Source organism: Atractosteus spatula, chromosome 8 (assembly GCF_055471065.1).
Source record: "Atractosteus spatula isolate fAtrSpa1 chromosome 8, fAtrSpa1.hap1, whole genome shotgun sequence".
NCBI lineage: Eukaryota > Metazoa > Chordata > Actinopteri > Semionotiformes > Lepisosteidae > Atractosteus > Atractosteus spatula.
In genome coordinates, this window is record NC_142713.1 from 33809471 (window position 1) to 33833566 (window position 24096).

Below are 24096 nucleotides of genomic sequence, written 5' to 3' on the forward strand. Positions count from 1 at the left end.
CTGTGAAAATTTACAGTCACACTTTTAAGAAAATTCTATTTAACTGTGTGCTGAGTCATGCCACTAAGGCAAGCACAGCTTGACAAGTGCAAACGCCACACTCCCCTGACAGCATATCATATGACTTACACTTGACACACACACACCAGTCAGGCTCAATCTACACATACATGCTCAAAGAATGGACGCTGGTCATTACAAAACAAAACTTTTGGTGTACTAACACTTCACTTTACTCCAACTACCTTAGACCACCCAGCTGTATAAATGGCGACCAGCATTGCTGGGGTATAACTCCTGCAATGAACTGGGGTCTCTTCCTAGGGAGGGGTGGGGGAATCACATGCTCTCTGGGCCGCTAAATGCCATGGAAACCAGAATAAGCTCTGGTTAGATGAGCTGATGTGGCTTGAACATAGAAATTACCTATAGTAACAAATAAAGCACAACTTCTCCAGCGGTCACATACGCCTAGAAACTTTTGGGCTGGAGACATCTGAATGAAGATATATTGAATGTAGTGAATTTTTATAATAAATAATTTTACATTTTAATAACCATAAAAAAGTATAATAAATATTCACAATCTACTGCTAAATTGTTATTTTTTAATGCCAATGGATTTATTTCTGTGCAGCAAAAGCAGAAACTGCGACATGATTGCTCATAACCACCAACTAATCTTGGAATCACCAGCTGCTAATCAACTCAGCTTTACTGTTAGGGCCTTTGTAGCAGCTCTGAAGGAATGTAGATGTTTTCCTGCAAAACAGACGGTCAGAGCCATTGGCCATTTTTCCATTGTGGACCCTGCAGCACTCAGAAAACAATGAGTATTGATAGGGGGAGAGATGCAAGTCTGGGTGATAATACTGCAGATGCCTAGTAAGCTATAGGGGTCGCTGTTGAGCTTGAGGCACCGGGAAGCCCCAGTCCTATGGTAATATGAACAGCATTTGTTACCACAAATTCAGGGAAAACTTTGAAAGTTATTTTTCCATTTTGCATTAAGAATTAAAAATCAGAATGAATTGCCTGGAACTGGAACCACAAGCAGTATATTCACTAAGCAGTGAACATGAGGCATTCAGCTGTTCAATGGTCTGTACTTCTTCCCTCTGCAGTGGTATAATGGAGCCTTTCTAACTTGCAGGGTCGCCACAGCAGACATGGCAATAGATCTGTACTGTTATTTCCTTTTAAGATATGGATTACAATATATATAAAGAAATAAAAGAGCAGTACAGGTGTACCACAGTCTGTGATGTTGTCATTTAACTGCTAGCTTTAGTTTAAGTTTATTAACTGAGTAAGTGAACCAAACGTTAAGTACAGGATAAAAGGCAATACACTGTGCATAGGGTGTAACTGCAAATGTTGTTCATTTCAATTTTGAGGAATGGAATATTTGTAGTTTTAAGTCGCTTTTAAAAGACTGTAAGGATGCAGTATTTTTAATTATTTTAGAGTAAATGTCAACATCATCCTCCCCATAATAAGATGATCTACAAATTAGCCATATCTAGTAATATTAATTAATAACACAATTCGAGTGAATAATTAGTACTATTGTTGTATCATACCAATTTTCATTTTTTATCTGCTCCCACTAGTCAATATCCGGATCGAACTCCTCCCTGTTTCGTTTCACTTCGTATTGGCTGATGCAACATCTTTTGGCGAATACATCACACTGGTTTGAAACTGGACAGGAGGTTAACACTTATGAGCAAATTATTTTTGTACTGAAACAGCTTAAATTTATTTGTTTATCTACACATACACGTATATTCGTTTGAATCGACAAATGACGACTGTATCATCCTTTATCTTCTAACTCGAGTTTAAAACCAGGTTTTCCCCATCACCACCGCCTTTCGACTAGATACTGTATAGGATTCATTTCCCGAAACGTAAGTAAAACATTTTTTCAAAAGTATTAAACGTGTTAAATACCAACTGTTTCTATGTTTTTTTTTTGGTGTAAATTGAATTATTTTCCACGCTGCTTTATTTTGAGTTGAGAGTGCTTGATAGTGTGACAATTCCCATGTGCGCTCCACAAGTCTATCTTAAATGGAAGGGTGGGATGGATAGAGTACAAATTAAACCTTTAATTCGTATTTTTGTAATATTGTATTTAAATCATAATTAACATGGTGCCTATTTGATGCATTTGTAACAGAATTAATTCTGTGTGTGGGCACGGTTTCCCGCCACGTGCTGCTTTGAACAAAGAATTGTTTAAAATCTTATTCAAAAATAAGAAAACCTGCAATGTGAAAATATTAACAATGCGCTAATATAAGCCAATATAAATAACTTTATAAAATATAAATAACTGAATAGATATTCATAAAATTATATTGGTTATATTGTTGTAACTATCGAAATTAGGAAATCGCTTACTTTCCCCAAGCTTCCTTGTATCTGTTTTTGTTTTTTAGCCTTTTTAATTAGAAAGTGGCAAATGTAATTCTTTTCACCTGGTACTGCCTGATTCTAAAGAGTCATTCAGTAGACTTTGTAGTCAGATCGACTTGATTTTTTTTCTTTATAAAAGGCTTGTTGAAGACCTGTTCTCGTTACCTGGAGTTACAGAATGAAAAGGGATGGAGTTGAATACTCGGCCGTGCTCCAGAGATGTCGTGACATTCAGGATAATGACAGCAATGAAGACGGTTGCCTCAACGACAGCGAGAAAACGGGGCTTGAAATGTAAGCAGCACCGAAAAAATTTTTTTTATTGGTTTTAAAACCTCCGAAGCCCTCCCCCGAGTGGGAATCTCCCAAAACCAGATTGCTAATTCTGAAAGTGTTCAGAAGTAAGAAAGGTAACGAAAGGAGGTCATCCTTCAACAACATTACTGTATCCTTTATTTCAAATCCTTGTTGGGATGATTTCTGTTCTCCATAAAAGTAATTTAACACTAGTTGCACAGAAAGGTGTAAAGTCAAATTGCCACACTACCAAATGTTTAATTTAAAGGTCTAAACCGTTTTTAAGGTATTAAATTACATTGTGCCTGTAGTATAATACAAAGCATGCTAACATAGAGCAGTCTACTTATTTAAGATATTAATATTTAAACATTGACTGGTGCTTTTTTTACTTAATTACCAAATCCATGAGAAAATGTATAACCAATATTATTATATAAAACCATTTGCTTATTTTTGTCTCAGTAAACGTTAAGTTAGACACTGATCTCAATCTGCCAATGAGCTAAGCTCAGTTTCTGTTCATAAACAAAAGACTGAAGTTTTTCATTTGCATGTGTGCAGTGAGGAGGGAAGTAGATTCAATGGAGAAGAAAACTGGTGTTGCACACCTAAGTTTTCACTTGGGTCTTCAGGTCCTTATGTCAGTCAATCCTGAAGTCCCCTAGTTGACTTTATCAAAACCTCTCATCTTTTTACATACAGGGGTCAAGTCCCCTGTATCATAGTTTCCTCTCTTCATTACTGATCATATTTGGTTCCTGTCTTTGTAAGGCATTCTTTAAAGGGCAGAAATATTGAGTTTGTCGTTCATATTTTGAACTGATTCAAATAGCTGCAATGTCCTTTTTGTAACATGGTGACCAAAACTACCCAGCAAGGCATGTGATGTCATTTAAGAAACCAGATGTTGCACATATTGTATCCTGATGTTTCTCAAATGAAAATATTGCATAAATATATTGTACATTGCAGAACTGGTACATAATATGATGAGAGTGTTTCTTCCACATTATCTCCTTAATTGGATGTGACCTTTTATTTCTTTTTGTGCTTGTTGTAGAAGATACTCTTTCCACAGAAAATCTGAAAAATATTAGTATTGGTGTGAAGGCTTAAGTGTTTCCTACTTCTTAAAAATGGTCCACTGCGATATTCTGTATTTTTCAGGGATATAGAACAGGATCTAGATATAGAACAAGAGCAGGATGATTTTGAGAGCCAGACATCGCTAACAAAAGAGCATTTGAAGAATAAAAAGTATGAAGAATATGTAAGTAAAAGTCGAAAAGTTATAATGAATGTGTATCACTAAGTCTGTTATTAAATATTGTTGCTATGCACTTCTCTTGGATTTTTGTTATATTTGTAAATGTTAATATTTATCTCAGCAGACAGCAAAGTTCATGGTGTCTTTTTAATAATACTGTGTGCCCATTGCCTTTAGATTCATGTGAAGTAAATAACAGATGTATAACTTAAAAGGTGTTTTTCAGTTCACAGCTCCCACAAGTTGCTCCCACCCCAAAAATAAAACTTTTCAGGGGTGATAAAAGATAAACATGTTTGAAGGATGTCAAAATTAGGTCTCTAGTTTTAAAATACAAATTATTATTTTGCTCCTATATGGTGTATATCCTTATTTTTCTAAGTAAAAACAGTCTAAATTGTAAGAGGGGGAACTTGGTTCGTTATGCAGTATGTATCACATACATGTCATTATACACATCTTTATTCTCCACCTCCTTTCTCTTAATTTTTAATGAGAATTATTTTTTCCTTTTCCCTAGGGTTCTGGAAGAACTTCTTTTGGAATGTCTGTTTTTAACCTCAGCAATGCCATTATGGGCACTGGAATCCTTGGCCTTTCCTATGCATTGTCTAAGACTGGAATCTTTCTGTTTCTGTATGTATAAAATACATTCATCCTTCAATTCAGAAATAATTTGCTATTTGCTATAAAACTTATGATTTTAATTTAGTTTTCCTGTTTTTTTCCCAAACATTTTAGTTATTTTCAGGTGTTTTTATAATTGCATTTAAGCTACAGCTCTAATTTGTAAACACCTGAATTATTTTGAAGAAATCTTGCTAGGTTTCACATCCATATGTAAAAGAAGTTTACAGCTATTGCTTTTTACAAGTGTTTTAAAAAGTTAGAACTGGTTTGTGAAAAAGTGGTTTGCTGAATATAAAGCTTACTGTCTTGTTAAAGTCGTCCAGTGATAGGTGTAGGAAAAGGAGGACTGAGGTTTCACTTAAGTGCAATGTATTTCGACAGGACCTACACGACAGTCTTCAGCACTGTTTAGTGAGAACGAGTTTGAAGTCTCATATTGGCACAATATACAAGGTTTAAGTAAATAATACTATTTTTTTTTCTTTGCTCACATTTTTCTTTGCTTTTCAATATAAAATGCAACACATTTCACAATATTCCATTCAGACCAGGGGAGACGTTCCCTCCTCTGAATAGATGGAAGCACCTCTAGGTGCTGTTTCTCCAACAGCTACAGTTAAACACAGGCAGTCAGCAGCTTGGGTGCACACATGTTCTGCAGTCACTGTAAGCGAACGCCTTGAGAATGATTGTACTTACAAGTTCAAGAACTTGTAAGGATGTGAACAGCTAAAAGAGAAAAATATCCATGCTATTTAAAACAATGAAAAAAGTGTCTGATAATGTACATGATTATTTTAGAGCCCATCTGCTTCCTCTTTAGAGATTCACAATGCTTTAATTAACTATGAAATCGCACTATTATTTGTGTCACTGGTCTACTCATTAATAGATGACTCACTTTTCACATTAAGCACAGTAGGCCCTATACTGTATATGATGAAAATAAAGGTACATAAAACAGATTCACAAATGATGCAGAACACTGAATCATACAATAACAGAAATTAAATTTTTGCTACAAGTTCTAGCCTGTCCAAACATGGAAAAGCAAATCAGTTTGCAACCTAACTGTTAAAAAGCTTAATTTTATATTTTTGAAACTGTACTGTAAGTAAACAATAATGCAAATTGTCACAAACGTTTTTTATTTTTCTATATGCGTTTAAAATCTTTATCTTTACTTGAAAGTATGTATGTGGATGTAGATTAAATTGAAACATTTCAAATAGGACAAAGTTTATACTTTTCCTAAAGACATTTTAATCAGTTGCATTTAAAATGATCATAATCAAGTATCCCCATAACAGAGTAGTTCTTCGAAAACCTGGTGTGTATTAACACGGAAGTTATAAAGGTTTGCAAGGTATCGGGTTACCAGTGTTGTTCCTGGTACATTTCATAACATATTTGGAATACACATTACTTATTCCTCCACTTCAAACATTAATTCAATCAATTAAAACCCCAATCTTTGAATCCCTGTAATTCACATAGTCTTAAAATCTATTCTATCCATGCCCATCATCAGGCCCAATATCACTCGGTACATCCTCAAGACTGATAGTAGTGAATTGACGAGGAATGACCAGTTAGCCAGCTACAAAAAACCTGTGCATTCATGTCTAGATTAAGCAAAGTATATAAAACTGAATATGACACTTTCATATTATAGTCTGCTCATTGTAGCCTCTGACCTACAGTACAAAAGATACTTAAAACCCGTTTTTTAAAGGGGACTTTAAGGGAAAGCTTATACTACCATCTGTTTTTCTTGTTATTTCCTTACTGTTTGTTTTGTGCCATTCTCTTACTGATTTAGTTTAGATTTCACTTCCTGATTGACTTAACATCGTTTTTTGTCAATAGATCCCAGAACTTGATACTGTTGGATTTTTATCAGAAGCTAGCTAACATTTACACCATTCTTTCTCACTTCTTTGTAAAATAATGTATTTAAGTTAATGATTAACAGTTGTGCAGTACATCACTTTAGATTAAATTGCTTTGTTTCGGTCAGTTTGTTACAGAATGTTTAAGTAAAATGTGAAATGAAAATGAAATTGGTAACTGCAATGTGCAGTTTTGCAGAACATGCCCATAGTATGACAAGTATAAAACCAAATTCTGGTAATATAATCTTCAGATTATTAGTATTATTGCAGTATTACATAGACATAGTATTAGTTACATATATAGTACAGTACATAAGCCTGTTGCACTTTTACCCCCTCAAAAAATATCTCATTAATGAGAAAAGATTAGAACCGCTGTTACTTAACTGGTTATTTATTGCATGCAAAAATAAATTGTGTTCTGACAGCACCAGTTTCCTGTAGTGCAGTATTTGCAGTATGAAAAATAAAATCATCAGCCTCATTTTAAAAATAATGTTGAATAGTATTTGTGGGGAAGCAGAGGGCTGTAAAACCATACCCGTTACTTTAATTATATGACCAAATTAATTTACTAGCAAATTGTTTATACTGTATGTCGACTGTTTTGTGAGCAATTGCATATCATGTATGTAGAAGAGCTGCTTAAAGGCTTATTTCTTGCATTTCCTGTTACATGAATCCTCCACAGTTCTTTGTTTTTTCTGTTTAGATTAAGTAGCTGATAATTGAGAATAACTTAGTTAATACTTTATGAAAATATAGCTGATGCTCTGTTAATATTGAGTTATTTTTATTTCCTATATTCTAAAGATTATACAGATGAGCTTTTGTTTAGTTAATTTTTTCCGCAGTCAGTATAACGTATCGGTAACTGAATAGAAACGAAACAAGATACTGCTGAAGAACAAACCAAGTGTGAAACACAAAAAGGAGGGAAGTGCAGTCTAAGAACACTGCGAACAGTGCATTACACCTGTCTGGTTATGCAAGATATTAACGATAAATGCAAGACAAATAATTATGTTAAATGAAGTGAACTTTGTGTTCCTTCCATTATTTAAGTCTCAAATGATTTTAACATAAAAATTTTTTAATTGCTAATACAAGAAAAATTCCCTGGTACATTTTGTGTGCATCATGTTTTTCTGCCCTGCCTTATGGCATTATTAACTGGAAAGGAGAAAGGAATTAAGTTTCATTTGGTAATGATTTATAGTGCTTAGAAAGTAAACAGATGTTTTTGCCCACCACTAGATCGACATGTTTGAAAAGCAATATCAGGAGCACTGATCTGCATGTCAAATGATTTTTAAGGAGTGTTTTTAGCAAATATTTTACAGCATACTTTATAAGACAAAATACACTATGACACAAATCATAAAAGCATCTGTAATAAGCATTACTGAAATGTCTGGCTTTGAAGTTTAACCTTTTCTGATTCAAATATGAGTGAACATTGTAGTTTAATATATATATAAATTTGGGAGTACATTGGTGATCAAATTTTAAACCACCCGTCAATCAATTATTATAAACCTGTTGTTTGGTGGTGGCAGGGAAGAGTGTACAGGAAAATGACTCTGGTCAAGTCATTGATTGATTTGCAGTTGGAGAAGGACTGAAGTTTTGATTTAATCCAGACTTGAATTTCAGCCTGATGTTTTGCTTTTTTGTCACCAAAAATGTGCTTTACAGGTCTACATGGCTAGCAATAGAAAAAATGACAGTGGTATTTATGGGGCCACGTTTTATATTCAATAAACATGACAGTTGCATTTTATGAGGATGAAAGACTGGATGGTTTGTTTGCAAATGATTTGCAACCTCTTATGTTAACTGTGTTATTGATTTAATCTAAAACATTTTTATGCTTTTTTGCAGGATTCTTTTACTGTCAGTTGCAGTCTTGTCACTTTACTCCATTAGACTGCTGCTGGAATGTTCCAAGAAAGCAGGTACAGTATGTGTGACGTCTGTATTGTGTTTGAGCAGGCCTTAACTGTTACCGGTTTGTGAGTCAATGTCATTTGTTAATCGTATTAGCTGCAAAGTAGCCAAACAAGTCTAAAACAAGTCTGGCATCTTCTGTAAAATGCATAACACAAACAGCCAATGAAAATATGATATTGCAATACCTCAGGAGTGACGCATAACTCCACTAGCTTACATAAACCTGTAGTTTAGTATTAGAAACGTAGTAAAGCGAAAACACTTCAAAACAAGAACCAAAACAAACTGCAGTTCAGAATATATTCATGTGCTTGTATGACAGTTGTCTGCTGTTGTATGCTTATACTTCTTCATAATGCCACACTGCCAAATCTCAAAATTAATTTTGCATCTGTAGGTTCTGAAATATATAAAATGCCTTCCACTAGTACATCAAGGAGCACTACTAGTAAACAAAGTATTTTTTTTATTATGCCCATTATCCATGTAGACTCTTAGATTAGACCAACATATCTCGTAAAGCTGCCAGTAGTGATATTTTACATTAATACAATTAATTCCTGGTCCTCTCTTCTTAATTAAGTACTGGTGATATATTTATATAAATATATTGTAATATCAATTTTTGAGATCTGCTGTATGGTAAACACAGAAGCTTGGGAATATATAATAATATACATTTTCAACCATAGGTTGATCTTCAAACACAGTTTACACTGATGATAGCATACACACTTTCAGAAAGAAAAGTAAGCACGGTAGTAAATGTAGCACTTTTTAAAGATGGAGTTCAAACTGGTAAAAAAATACATGCTAGCTCTTTTCAGATGGTCCCCAAAAAATAATAACAGTACAGTATCTTCTAGAGCAGGGGTTCTTTTTGAAGGTCCAAAATACAGGTAGTACCTTTCATACAATTTTTTGCAACTCAAAGTGCTTGTTACAAAAAATTGTTAAACTTTAAGCAACTTAAAATAAGCAACAATAACAAATTAAAAGACCCTTACACAAACAATACAAATAGCATATAAGAAAAATTGAGTTAAAGCAAGAGTAAAAAAATAAGTTTTGAGCAGCAGTTTAAAAATATCCACAGAGCCAGCCTCTCTAACACTTTTAGGAATACTATTCCACAGTTTGAGGGCTTAGCAGCAAAAGACTGCCTCTCCAGTCATCCTATGCTTAATTTTTGGAATAATCTTTGAGTTGTGCACCTCTCAAACTCGTAGTATTTTCTCATTGTCTGTTTTTTTCTGTTCTGAGTTTTCTGCTGCATGTTTCTCTACATTATCTTAAGCTCTCACTCTTCCAGTGCCACCTATTAAAAAAAGCTCCATTGCTAGGCTAATCACGACTACCTTGTGCAAAAAGAAAAAAGTGCTACAAATATAAATGCAATCGTGGCCCACCCAATAGAAATTAATGCAGCGCCTTCACTGGGCGCACCGCAGAGCAGGCTGGGAGTTGTAGCCGGGGGATGGTCTGTGGGCTCACAGAGTGACCACTAAGTCACCCTGCTAATGTAAATAGTCTTAACTGTGCAGGTATATATAATAGTTAATTGTTTACCTCTGTTATTGTCCTTTGATATGTAACCATTCCTGAAGCTGCATACGTGTCCCTTTACCGCCCTAGTGTGTGTGTTAAGCTTTTGTTGATTCTGTCTCTGTTGCCTGCTGTGCAACCCCCTTGGTTAAGAACCCGAGTTCTAGAGTGTCAGGAGATCTGAAAATACTTGATATACTTGTTGAAATTCCATTACATTTTCAACAAAAGTGGTTTTGTTAGAAAAAGGTTTCAAAAGTGGAACCAAGACATGTGGTTTAACAAGAAATCTGTTTTGTCCATCTGTATTTTTAAAGTTCTATAAATCAGCAGAGTCCTCTTTGTGAATATATTCAAGTGCATACAAGATCTTTGATCCACTTTTTCCACTTTTATTAAGAATGTATGGTTTATGAAGACTTGGGTCATAAAGCATTTGGAATGCCTGGAAAGCTTGCAGTGTTTGGTTCATCATGTCTTCAAAACATTGGAGGTAAGTATTCAGCCTGTTTTATTAATTCTATGTGAAAATCAACCCTGGTAAAAGATCCTGTATATCGCAGGTTTTTGGACCTTTTCTGCTTACCAGAAGAATACTAATTGCTTTCTGGAACCTGTAAAGAGAACCTAGTGAAATCTGAAAAACAGTGGCATGGAGTTTGTAAACTATAATGCACCCCTTTCTCTTAAACAAGGAAACAAAGTGCTTGGGTGAGGTTGGAATTCCTGGTGTGTACTCCCCAGTTCTTAACACAGTTTCTATATCGGGGAGTCCCAGGAAGTGGGTTCATTGAGACACTTCCACAATGGGTGGTTTAGGGTAGCCCTGATGCACTCCCTGGAGTTCATATCTAGTGACCATCATCATGTAGGCAGGTGGGTTGGAGGCCTGATGCTGAAAACATGGGGTCAGAAGGAAGAAAGTGAAAACCTGGGCCAGGCAGGGACCACCGAAAGAGTGATCTAGAGGGAGGGCATTCCCAGAGGACTCTGGGAACGATGGAGTGCTGACACCATCATTCAGAAGTTATTCCACTAACCTTTTCTCTATCCTCACTTAAAAAGCTGTTCTTCAGTGCAAATCATTCTGAATCCTCCAACTCATGGGTTGACTTGGAACTGGTGCTCAAGCTTGCATTGGACTGTTCATATCCACTTTATGCTTTCAAACTGCTACCTTTGTCCCTCTTCGTATTCTGTTTTCCGACTTCGTAAGTGAAGAATTCATATATAAGAATGCATCCTCATTATGGTGCCTCGCTTCTTTAGGTGGTTTCGATAGCCTCATTCTTTCGGACAAGTTGTTCTCCTAAACAAACCAAGTAAGCAAACTAATTCAAATCATGCCTGTACTCCACCTTAAATTTGGGTTTGGTCAACCTGTTGATCACAAATGATGTGGGAAAAAGACAAGTAAATTGTTGCTACGTGACTAACAATTTTAAATTATTAAATAATTCTAAATTATTTACTTATAAAAAAATTTTGGTAAAGCCAAAAAAGCTCACACAAAGATTTATCGATATGACTTAAATGCATTTCTTTGAAGCTGTCCAACTTGAGCAAACTGTAAGATCTATAAATAGAAGAAAGGGTTGTTTATGATATACTTGTTGAATGTAGATAAAGAATTCTGTAGAGACAAATTCTTGTACAATGTCTTCTAATAGTTGAGTTACCCTATGAAGGCTTAGATACAAGTTTCAAAATGTGAACTTTTGAATTAAATGCTTCTTTATCAGGCATTATAAAAGAATAGAGGGATCATCCAAAATATTCTGAGATAATTGTTTTAAATTATTTAATAAGTCATAATTATAAAATATATATTTAAAATAAAAAAGCAATGTTCTCGTATATACATTGCCAATAATGAGGAAAGAGGAAAAAAGAGGCATAACTCAGTGGACTCAGGGATAACATATTTAGTGCATAAATTACACTTTTAAAATTTGATTCATATGAAGGCTGAATTGTGTAATCGCCACATTCAATAGTCAGCTTTTAAGACATATAGGACATTCTTTTTACATAAATATCCATTGATGTTGATTTAACTAAACTGCTTCATGTTTTTATCTCATGAGGAGGTGAGAACCGAAAGTGTAGTGCATTTTTACTTTACTGTTTGTCAACTTCAGATCTTGCACAGAGATATGTCTCAGTTGATGTGGTGAAAGCTTTTGACCGCACTGAGTGGCATGATCATTTTAATGCAGTTAACAGCTTTGGTTTTGGCCCTGACTCTATCTTATGGAACTTATGTGTAATTTTATGCCTTTCCTCTTGCCTCAGTTCACATTACCAAGCACACTCTAAAATTATTTTACTTCACAGGGGTACCAGGCAGAGTTGCCCTCTTTCTCCAGTTGCCTTTGACAGTGTTCTGTTTCACCGCACAGCAGTCTAAATATAAAAGGTGTGATTCGTGGAGGGCAGTAACATATGGTTGCTTTGCATGCTGAAAATTTTTCTCTATGTGTCTAACCTGACCTCCACCTTTCCTCATGCTCTGTCCTGGAAAACCTTGGCAGCTTCTCATGTTATAAGCTTACCGTTACAAAAGTGCATTACTTCTCATCAGATTGACAGCCTTGAATTGCCTTGGAAAAACCTTTCCTACTTAAACTTACCAATAACAAAAGGCTGTCCACTCCGTAGGTAAAACTGAAGTCCTTTAACATGATCTCCTTCTTGCAATGTGCAGATCTAATTAGTGTTAAGCATCATTGTAGCTATCGGAGATTTGGTCTGTAACACTCATATCAATAAAGCAGTTTTGTTTAGTTACTATTTAATTGCTACCTCAGACTCAAAGTGTGACTTTTTATGGTCTTTTTGGATAATATCATTTAGTTTTTGTGTGTATCAGAATGTCATGTCCCACAATTGCTTGTTTTTTAACTAAGATGTTTTTTTTTGTACAGCTACTCTGTCATACATGTTTATTGTGAAAAATGAATTACCAAAGGTCATCGCCACCCTGGCTGGATTGAAGGAAGATCCTGAGTAAGTAGACTAAGAGCTCAGTGTTCCTTCAGAATACTGGAGTAGTTTATTTAAATGGTTTTTGCATTTTCTATAATTGTTTATGGTGAAGGTGACACTTTTCAAAGATGATTTACAAGTACTTACAAGCAGTAAGATAAAACATAATACAAATGTACATAGTATTTAAATTCTAATACCTTACAAAGTTTAGTACGTCACAAAATTTAGTACAGGATTGTGTAGGAAGTAATAAAATAAATGGTTGTGACACAAATACAGTATTATATGTACAGTGTAGTGCAGCAGTAATAATAGTACAGTCAATAAATATAGAACAGAACACAGGTCATATAATCTTAAGAGAAATCTGAGCTGACTGGCATAATAACAAAGCAAACACAAAAACTTTTTAAATAAAGCTGGTTGCTGTTGCTCAGGTGTGGGTCTGTGGTAAATTTAGTCAGTTTCAAATTCTGGGGCACGCTGGTGAGAAATAAGAGAGTAAGAAAATTTAAAAAACACCCTGTAAACCAAAGGAATGCATTGTTGAATCCTGACATTTTAAAATGTTTGAATCATTTAAAGGGAGGCACAGTGGTGCAGTGGTTAGCATTGTTGCCTCTGTGCACTGAGGGCCTGGGTTCAGTTCCTGGGCTGCTATCTGCATGGAGTTTTGTTTCCCTGTGTTCGTGTGGGTTTTCTCGGGGTGCTCTGGTTTCCTCCCACAATCCAAAAACCTACTGGTTAATTGACTTCTGGGAAAACTGGCCCTGGTGAGAGTGTCTGTCTCTGCTCTGTAATGAACTGGCGCATTGTCCTGGCTTGCGCCCATTGGTTCCCAGGATAGGCTCCAGCTCCCCCATGACTGTATTTGATAAAGACTTTAGAAAATGAATGGATGAATTATTTGAGTTATTTAACAGTTTTATTATAAAATATAATAGCTGCATGTCCTAAAATGTAGCAGTAACTCTTATGTGCTTATTTGGAATTCCTAAAAATGTCCTGTATTTTAGCATTAAATTGTTGTTTCTTTTCCCTCTAGTGTGTGGTATTTAAATGGGAATTACCTGGTTATTATTGTGACCATTGGTATTATCCTTCCACTCTGCCTTTTAAAGTCTCTGGGTGAGTATCGTGTTTAAAAAGAGTATTGGCATTTGGTGCAGAGAGTATTGGCATCCGTAACATTTGTAATATTGTTCTCTTTGCTTCTTTTATATGTACACAGAATCATTGGAAAATTGTAAAATTAGACAAATTTATGATTATCCGAGTATATCAATAAATGCAGTATGTGCGTATTATTTGAAATACTCAATGTAAAATAATGCCAAAGTAAATGGTAAAATATTATGGACTTTTTAAACATTTGGTGTTTTATTAAAATAGATTTAAGATCTCATTCTGGTACTTCTAATAAACAAAATTAAGCAAAATTTCAAATTCCAAGAGCACAGTCGCTCCAAAGAAACGTTCAGGACACGTTCAGTTGTATTTTTTATGTTTGAATGAATTTTCTTGTAGTTAGTTTCTGTAGTAAGGAATGCCTATCTTCTGTGCAAACCTCAGTAATTATGCATACGGTTTTATTTCTGGTTGTCTCCATTTTATTTTAGATCTGTTGTGCTCCTAGCTTCCCAAAAGATCTCCTGGGCTCATTATCATTAAGATTCACTTTGTAGTGAATCTCCATCATTGGTCTCTCATTAGCATACGAGTACTGTTTCTGTCTCACCGATCAGACAAAAACATGTAGAATCAACAGGTGGTTCAAGCCTGTGGCATCTCACTAATCAACCTTCTGGGATTTCAGGGGTTCTGGGATACCACACTGGCTGTATGCAATTGGCAGAGTACTGCTGGGAATGGGTTGGGATTAGCTTGGCTAAGGACTTAACATCTTTAGAGAAAATAGCAACATCTTTAGGATAGGTAGGTCCCTTTTCAGGCCATCTTAAAGGATAGACATTGGTATTCCAATATGTCTACATTTATCGGTTTCTTCCCAATAGTCCAGGAACTGCAGCTGAAAAGGCTGGAAATTTCAAATTGGGCCGATATAAAAAAATGTTTAAACCATGTCTTTGGGATGAACTCAGATCTGTATGACTGAGATTACTGTTTTGTGGTTGTTGGTGTTTTTTCACTGTTCTTCTAATGAGATGGTTCACTTTGTGGACAATAATATTAAGTAAGAGTAAACGGTTTAACTCTCGTGACCTATGGTTCATTGTTGATACTAAAGTAGTTCACGGGGTTGTCTTTATTGCTGCCTTTGGTGATTTTAAATATAAGGATCGGGCACCCTTGTTGTCTTCTCTGTCTGAGACTAAAAAGGTCTTAAACAGTCTAACCTGTCCATGTAGGACATTCCTTTAAACCTAGGAACGTATCTGGTTGCTCTTCTCAGGATATTTCCTGAGCACCAATATCCTTCCTGTGACATGGTAACCAATATTGTACACATAAAAGCTACTGTTTATTTTCCAACTAAAGTGACTTTTCTTTTATGCAGGGTATCTTGGATACACCAGTGGCTTCTCCTTAACATGTATGGTGTTCTTTCTAATTGTGGTGAGTGTAAGCCAGTATTCAATCTATGTATATAATTATGTATATAATAATTATATAACGTGCATTTTTCTTCTTAAAAGGCACTAATGTTCTGAATTACTTTTTAGGTTATCAGCAAAAAATTTACTCTCCCCTGCACTACTGAGAAACAAAATGTAACAAATGAGAGCTACTTAGAAACTGACCACTGCACAGCAGAGTATTTCACATTTAACAACAAGGTAGGGTATTTAAGAGTGTGCTGGAAATTTAAGTTGGTTAATGTACATGTGGACTATCTGTGGAGCGTTTTAGTGGTTGTTTTGTATATGTAATATATTTTCATAGTCCACAGATACACCTCTAATTTTTTATAAGTGCTGAGTTGAAAGATGTATTGTATTACAGTGACTGATGTAACGTAACTGAATACTATCAATTTTATACCTTTTAGAGAAAAGCCTTTTAGAGGCTTAGAATTCATTTTTGTAGATTAGTTATAACTTTTTTGTTGTTAATGTGAACAAAAGCTAAGGATATAAACTTAGATTAAGTTCAGGAGATGAATTGCTTATGATTTAGTAAAACACTTTTTTTTTTTAAATGAAGACATAACTTAGAATTGTTTATACAGTATAAAGCTTGCAGACAGTAAATGGGAGTTGAGATCTGTTTTCGTTTCTAAAGGCAAAAGTTAAAAAATGCACAATGACAGAAGACTTAATGAAAGTACGTATTTAAATAGTTCACACTACCTACTGTTATAAACTGTATTTTTTTTCAGTCCGTCTATGCAGTACCCACCATTTTATTTGCCTTTGTGTGTCACCCATCCGTCCTTCCAATCTACAGTGAGCTTAAAGAGTAAGCAGTCCTCTAAATTACAGCTGGTTAACTCAAGTCATGTAATCATATAATCGGTATAATATTTGTGTATTGTAACATGAGACGCTGCCTTGCAATGTATTTGCATAATGCTCTCTTAAATATTGCTTTAAATGCATGGAAATACACCTGATGACATTGCTTATTTACAGTATAATTTGCTCTCTGTAGTAATTTAGCTTTTCCTATACCACCAAAACTAAAAGTTTCATTTAATAAATGTCAATAGAAAGGGTACATTATTTTATACTTCTTCACATGCTAAAACTTCCTTTTGGATGAGTTTTAAAATATGAAAATGAACAAGTATTTACTGGAGCACTGCAAAATGGCTTTCAGCACAAACATCAAAGATATTTACATCTCTGGTACCCTTTGCCGCACTCTAGCTCCTGTGGACAATTCAGATTTAGTTCATATTGTATCAGAAATAGGGTGACATAGTGTTTTTTACATCCATTTTCACGAGGGTTTAATCCAGGTGTTTCCGTTCACAAAATGATAGAAAACAACCAATTCAGTGAAGCCCTCTGGCTCGATATAATAGCCATTTTACTGTGCTGTAGCGCAAATTCTTTCATATTCAGAAATCATCCCAAATGAAATTTTTAGAATTCATAAAGCACTAGGAATGTAGTATCTTAAATGTCCAGAGCATATCTATTCGTTAAACTGTAAGTTTGTTGTATAAAAATACTGATTGTTTAAAAAAATACTGTTAAAAAATAGTTGTATAAAAAACTGTTTTCACTTGTAGGCGCTCTATCAAGAAAATGGAAAAAGTATCCATAATCTCATTTCTTGCCATGCTGCTGATGTACCTGCTAACGGCTGTTTTTGGCTACTTTACATTTTATGGTAAGTGATGGTAAGCTTTCATTGTGATTTTCCGGTTAATGAATACTGAATTATGCAATCCCACCAATCTTTTAGATCACTTTACAGTAAGGGGTTTTAAATTTGAGACTACAATATCACAGCAAATGAATCAGTGTTCTTTTTTTCTTTAAACATGAGAAACATGCTAAAGGTCACTGTTGTATCAATACAGGCTCTGTGCATGAGGAGCTGCTTCACACATACTCCAGTGAGGGCGACACCATCATTCTTGTTGTGCGACTGGCAGTAATCACTGCAGTTGTGCTGACAATACCGGTTCTTTTCTTTGTCGTAAGTATATATGTACAGCTACTTCTACTGTACCACGATAGTTGTTTTTTTTAAGTTAGCTTTTTTATAGAAAATTTATGATGTGTAAGTTATTAGTATTCCCATTTTAATTTGCTCTTAGTGAAAACGCCTGTCAACTTGGATTGATTGGATCTTGTGAACTAGACATTTTACGTTTCAAGTAGAGCGTCACCTGCATCAGCAAAGATGGCGGCTTGACCCATTTATCAACAGAAATTCAAAAGCCTCTTCAGAACCAGTGATTTTGAAATTTGACAAATATTTTAACATGCATAGCCACTTCAGGTTTGCTCAGCATACCTGTTAAAGCTATACATTTTAATGTCAGAAGAGTAATATCAAAACAGCTTAGACTTTATACTGCTTCTGTTGGAAAAACCCCAAGGGAGCTCCAACAGATAAAAGGTCCTTGCTTCACGTCAGTAGATATCTCATCACTAGCCGAAATTTCCCAAGGGGCAGCTGACAGCTGACAAGTGCCACAAGGGTAGTATAAGTGTTAGCCGGCCAGGTTTCTCTTGCCTCTTCAGCAGTCAAGATCCTTGTGACTTTCCAGCAGCTGCAGTGTTATCAGTACAGCTCTCAGGTCCTGTGGTGTACTGCTGGTGGGCGTAGTGAGCGTGTATGTCTCATTCTTTCCCGAGTGGCTACTGAAGTCATTGTCAGAGGTTCCATTGAATGCAAATTATCTAAATGAAAGATAATTATATCTTCCTAATCCTGGCTGTATAACAGCCCTGTCACACTGTGAAATTTAGGGAAAGGTTAGTGAATTATATAATATAGAATTGTAATGAGTAAATTAAATGGATGAATTACAGAAATGAATAAAAGCTGTGCACAGCCATCGCAAGGAATAGCTTTGGTAAATATTGTATTCATCAACAAACCTTGAAACTGGGATCATGCCAACCTCTACCATACAAGTATTCGTTTGACAGTTGTACAAAATTCTTTATTCTGTTCTACTGCTAGGATGAAAATACAAACAGATGAACTTCATTAAATGACACAAATATTGGACATTTCTTCTGGTGGCCGATAAGTGGAATCAGTTGACTTTCTTGTTTATATTTTTTTTTTTCTTCCAGGTGCGGTCTTCTATGTTGATGATAGTTAAACAAAAGCAATTTAAGTGGAGCTGGCACATCGGAGTAACATTGGTTCTTTTGGTGTTCTGTGTGCTGCTAGTCATTTTTATACCTTCAATAACGGACATTTTTGCAATTATAGGTATACCATTTCATTTTCAGCATTGTCCTTGTATTTTACAACAAATTCTTTGATTCAGAAAAACTAATAACATGTATGTCTTTGGAAATTCCAGGTGCAACATCTGCCAACATGTTGATTTTCATTCTTCCAGCTTCAATCTACTTGAAACTTCATCAATCAGTACCTATCAAAAAGAAGATTAAGGTATGTTGTGCATGTCAATTGGTATTAAATTGGTTAAACATTTAAAGAGACTACTTTTTATTTGTATTTTATTTAAAAGCAATATTTACATACAAAAAATTTACTGATGTGTTGGAAACCTCTAAATCTTAACTCTAAACACAGCTGCACTATCCTGACCAGTTCATAAAAAGATGCAGTGCAGTGTTATGTGTTTTTGAAAGTTTAGGATTATAAATGTAATATTTGAAAAATTGGTGAGTTAAATCACTGTCCAGAAGCTGTTTTTTTTACCTTGAAAAAACTTGTAGAGTTTAGTAATAATTGCTAGCATAACAATACAATATTTATTTTGTGAAGTACACTTTAAAATTATACATTATTTCAGAGCAGTAGCTCAATATGCTAAAAATGTAGCAGCAACATTCAAGGTATAGTTCACAAACAATATAAAACCTCATTGAAAACATTTTAATTTTCTAACTACTGTAGAGCTATTTAGACATGTCAATGTCAATTGAAGGTGATCTCTTAATGTTGTAACTGTCTGCACCAGTAAAATTCAGTGACACCAGATGACATGGATTTCACTTTAATTTGTGCCTATAATCAGCATATCTTTTTTTTCAGCCCTTTGCGTTCCTAATTGGTGGAGTGTTCTGTGTTCTTCTCATCCTGCCTTTGGTGATTATAGACTGGATTCACTCAATACAGAATAAAAACAACACCCATCACTGATTCCAGCTGGCAGATGAAAAAGATGACTTTTTAACATTTCAACATTTCCAGAAAGAATGTACTGTATGAATAGACTAAACTTGAAAATCTTACAAAGTGCTTCCCTATGACACATTAAAGCACCTTTGGAAAAACTCAGCCATCCTTAGCAGACATCCTGAAATGGAAACTGTCAATAGCACAGCTGGGATATATGGATATCGCATATCTGTGATGCTGAACCTGTATAAAAATCTAAGATCTCGGCATCATCCTTGATCACCCTGAGTACTGTATATGTACTGACTACGTTTAGAGGCAGACAGATCATATTAGAATCCAACTCATACCAATAAAAAAGACATTGTAAGGGAAGAGGTTCAGTGGTCCCTACTTTAATTTTCTCAAAATATTCAGCATTGCACTTGGCAAAGCAGTGAAAAAGACAATTGCGGACCATCATCTAATTCAGACAGTAATTAAAAACTGAATTCAGGTGTGTTGAAGATCTCTTGTTTTTCATTTTAAATGTAACTGTCACATGCAGAAATGCTTTGCTTGTGCATAAATAATTGTGGTGTGTCATAACTTGGGTATCAATCATATCTGTTGCAGGGATATAACTCAATCATGACCTGGCGTAAAAATGAAAAATAGTTTTTGAAGGTGCTGCAATACCGTTTTAGACTCAGCTGTGAGTTTAGCTTTTGTGCTTCATTGATGGACGTAGGAATTTAATGTCTTCCTTAGCTGTCCCAAAAACAACCAATAGCAATGTTAGTCCACATTTTCCTTATGTTTGTCTAAAAGCAGTTATAGAATGTTCTGCAGTTTTAATAACTTGGTTAGGTTGATAATATTGCTCATTGGCATGCAGACCATGCCAAATAATGTATCTGCCATACTGTATAAACTGCAACTTAAATTTTCATGGAGCCATTGCAAGCATTGAATTATTTAGTACTGAATTACATACTGTACTTAAAGGTAAGAAGAATGTTAAGTAAATTTTGTTTATGACTATGTAAATGGCTTTAATGAAGCCAGAAGATGTCAGCTTGGAGTCAAGAGTTAAGAATAAACGATGCTAGACCATTAATACTGATGCATGCTTTAATAATCATTTTTTATTGATGAAACAGTTACTTTTTGTGAGGCTGCTCAGGAAAATGTTTTGTTTTTTTATGTTTACTCAGACAAGACTTCAGTATTGTCTCTGAGGTTTTCTGTAGTACAGAATTTATTTCTAATGTACTGCTGTTTGTTAAGAGTTGGGCAGATATAGTTTTAATTTATTTAGGTCTATTAGTTTACCTCCTCCCTGTTACTTCACTTTCTAGCGTAGTTAACAGAATAAATGTGTTCACACTCTTATACAAGGAAGTACAATGTCATTTTAATTTTTTTGTATACAGTACTTTAAACTTCAAGTAAGTTCACTGGTTCCTAATTTCCAAAGGTAACATTTTGTGTACCTACATTTTTATACATTTATAAGTGCAAATTCATACTTTGTACTACTGGAATTTATAAAGAAATGATAATGAAAAGTGTATAAAAATTTGCTACTAGAATATGATAATACATTTCATATTGTTTTAGCTTTAATGAACATCTTAACCAAAGTAAATCTTGATAGTTTTCTTCAGTTATCAATATACTGTACTCAATCAACTAAGTATTTAACATACTGAATATTAAAAACCTGATCAGCTGAATAGGCAAAATGACATTCTCCTAAATTAAATTTGTTCTAATAACCTAATGTATCTGCCAGGATTATAGTTGGTATTTGCATAGTGGTAGCTAATTCTCAGTAGTGCCTTACAAAGAGGCATACTGGTGGAAGAAAATTACATGCATTATGTTCTTTCAGCTTAATAAATCTAAAGTACTCCTACAGAAATAGAGATCCAAATTTATAATAACCTCAAAGTGATGTTCATGCTGTCAACTTGAAATGCTTTAGCAGAGTGATGCATGTCTGTTCTGGTCTGCTGAGGTCCAAGCTGCAGGACTAAATTCACCCCCAGTTTTGTTTAGCTGTATTTTTTTTAGGGATGGATCTACCTCTTCTTAATGAAAGACCTACTGAACTGGGACATGTTGTGTGCATTTGAAGTAATTGGTTAAGATTTATTTTTACAGTTCCACCTAATAACTTAGGAATTTCAGTTATTCAGGATCTTAAAATATCCTTATGTATACCAAACACTTGAGAGGTACATTTTAATGAAACCAGCGTGTGATTGATTACCTTTCTTAGAACAAGTGTTTGAGTTCAGAGAATTTCTGTTTACAGAACTCTTAATATGGTGGATTAAATGCTTCAACCATGATTCCTGATTTTGCTTCTGAATGTTTTTTTTTGTATATATTTTTTTTTAATTGTGTGTTTGTGTACTCTCCAATGTACTGATACTGATTTTTCAAGTGTGAATTCAATGAGTTTTACAAACTAGTGGGAAACTATTATGGGATTTCATGTACAATTTCACTGTTATATGAAGTGCAGTACATTTGACACTGTTTTACATTATTGATTATTTGTTTTGGAACTGATTATCATTGTCTGTTTTCCTTTTCATATTCTTTGTATGTAGGGTAGATGGTTTTTTTTTTTTCTGGGTACAATGCACTGAACTCGTTTGTTCATGCACAGACAAGAAATTTAACATTTCACAAGTGTCGTGACACTGGTAAACTAGCAGAATTTTAATGATGCTGCTTGTTCAGATGATCCATTTTGCCTGGGAGAATAATTAGAACTTAATATAGAATTTGGAGTTGCGTGGTGGGGCCGTGGTTATTGCTGCCTTGCAGCACTGGGTCCAAGGTGCAGTTCGGAACCTGGTGTGCTATTTGCGTGAAGTCTCCCCATTTTTGCCAGATGCTCTGATTTCCTCTCGTAGTACAAAAACATACTGGTAGGTTAATTGGATTCTGGGAAAACTGGCTGTGGTGTGAGTGTGTGGGTGTCTGTGTGTCTGCCCACGTTAGGTTCTGATGGAGTCCTGCCCAGGGTGTATCCTGTCTTGCTCCCTTTGCTGGCCAGGATAGACTTCACCTCCCCGTAACACTGAATTGAATGAAGTGGTTAGAAAGTGGATGGATATTACAGATTTTATAAGATTTTCAGAAAGCAAGAAATAAATGGTGGGAGTGCTTGTGAATTACTGCTCATTACTGACTTACAGAGAATGAATTTGGTTCATTATTTTATTCCAAGAAATTGAGGATTATTTACTGCATATAAATTTCAGTTTCACAGGCAAAGTATTGCTACAGGGATTATGCAAGACAATATGTAAATGTGTGTAACATGGCCTTGCCTGCAGAGAGGTCTAATCCCCACTATGAACTCTGCAAACAAAATAATTTCATTCAATTATTTGGTTCAAAACACCCAGTAAAATGGCAATGTTGAAAACTATAAAAATTACAGATCATATATTTTAGAGTTATAAACGAATTATATTTTAAGTATAATTTATATTTTTATATTTGGTAGATCACCTACCTGGTTCATTATATCCTGTTTTGTGTAAAGCCTGCTTGAATTCCTTTGTCACAAACCCCTCTGCACACTGTACTTTTTAAGTATGTAACAAGACTTAAAAATATTGCATAATCATGTCTGCTAAATGAGTGTGCAACTTAATATGAATTCCTGCACTAGTCTTTTATAGCTACTGTAGCAACCCTAATTAATGTATTTGATGCAAATCGACATTTAACCATCAATCACTTGTCAGTTCCAACCATGAACTGGTTGGAATCCAGATATAAAATTGCAATTCACTTGTTTTTTCATAACAAATGTACACAAATGGGTTATTAACATAAGGGAAATGTATAGACCGAACACCCATTTTTGGGGAACAAGCAGAGAACATTTTTTTTATGATAATAGACTAATGATTACTTGTGGTATTAACACCTATTAACATTAGTGAGTAATACATCTAGGTAGTGGTTTGTACTTGTTGTATTTCTTGCACAAAGTTGTCTGAATTTAATCCAACATCTTTTAATACTGCCAAAGACTATTTTGTTAAATCCTGGATGAAAATGTATGTGATGTCTGTACCCTTTGTAAATACTTGATTTAAATAAACTTTTTCTACATAATTTGTTTTGGTTTTTTTTACTTGGCAAGGCTAAATGTGTATTTTCACCAGCACCAGATGTTTTTCACCACCTCCTGTACAGCAAGAAGTGTTGCTTATATTAATGTTAAAAATAAAAGTATGCAGTGATATGTAATAGTATTTATGCATCATAGCTCTTAGGGAAACTACAGGCAGCATGCAGACAGTGGCCGAGCAAGCATGCAAGCAGACA

General features: G+C 34.8%; 1 protein-coding gene across 2 annotated transcripts; it reads left to right on the plus strand.

Annotated features, from left to right (window-relative positions):
• The first annotated feature begins 1681 nt into the window (after positions 1-1681).
• LOC148829492 (sodium-coupled neutral amino acid symporter 1-like) lies at positions 1682-23883 on the plus strand. Of its 2 annotated transcripts, none has more exons than XM_088923972.1 (16): positions 1682-1913; positions 2602-2718; positions 3892-3994; positions 4512-4627; positions 8401-8474; positions 10415-10507; positions 12942-13023; positions 14051-14133; positions 15524-15582; positions 15690-15803; positions 16346-16425; positions 17204-17304; positions 17498-17616; positions 18729-18870; positions 18965-19056; positions 19666-23883. In XM_088923972.1, the coding sequence occupies exons 2-16, from the start codon at positions 2603-2605 to the stop codon at positions 19771-19773; spliced, it is 1482 nt and encodes a 493-aa protein (XP_088780098.1). In that variant the 5' UTR covers positions 1682-1913; position 2602; the 3' UTR covers positions 19774-23883. The 2 variants fall into 2 exon arrangements, with proteins under 2 accessions (XP_088780098.1, XP_088780097.1); XM_088923971.1 differs by having other exon boundaries at positions 1834-1913; positions 2564-2718.
• Positions 23884-24096: the final 213 nt, after the last annotated feature.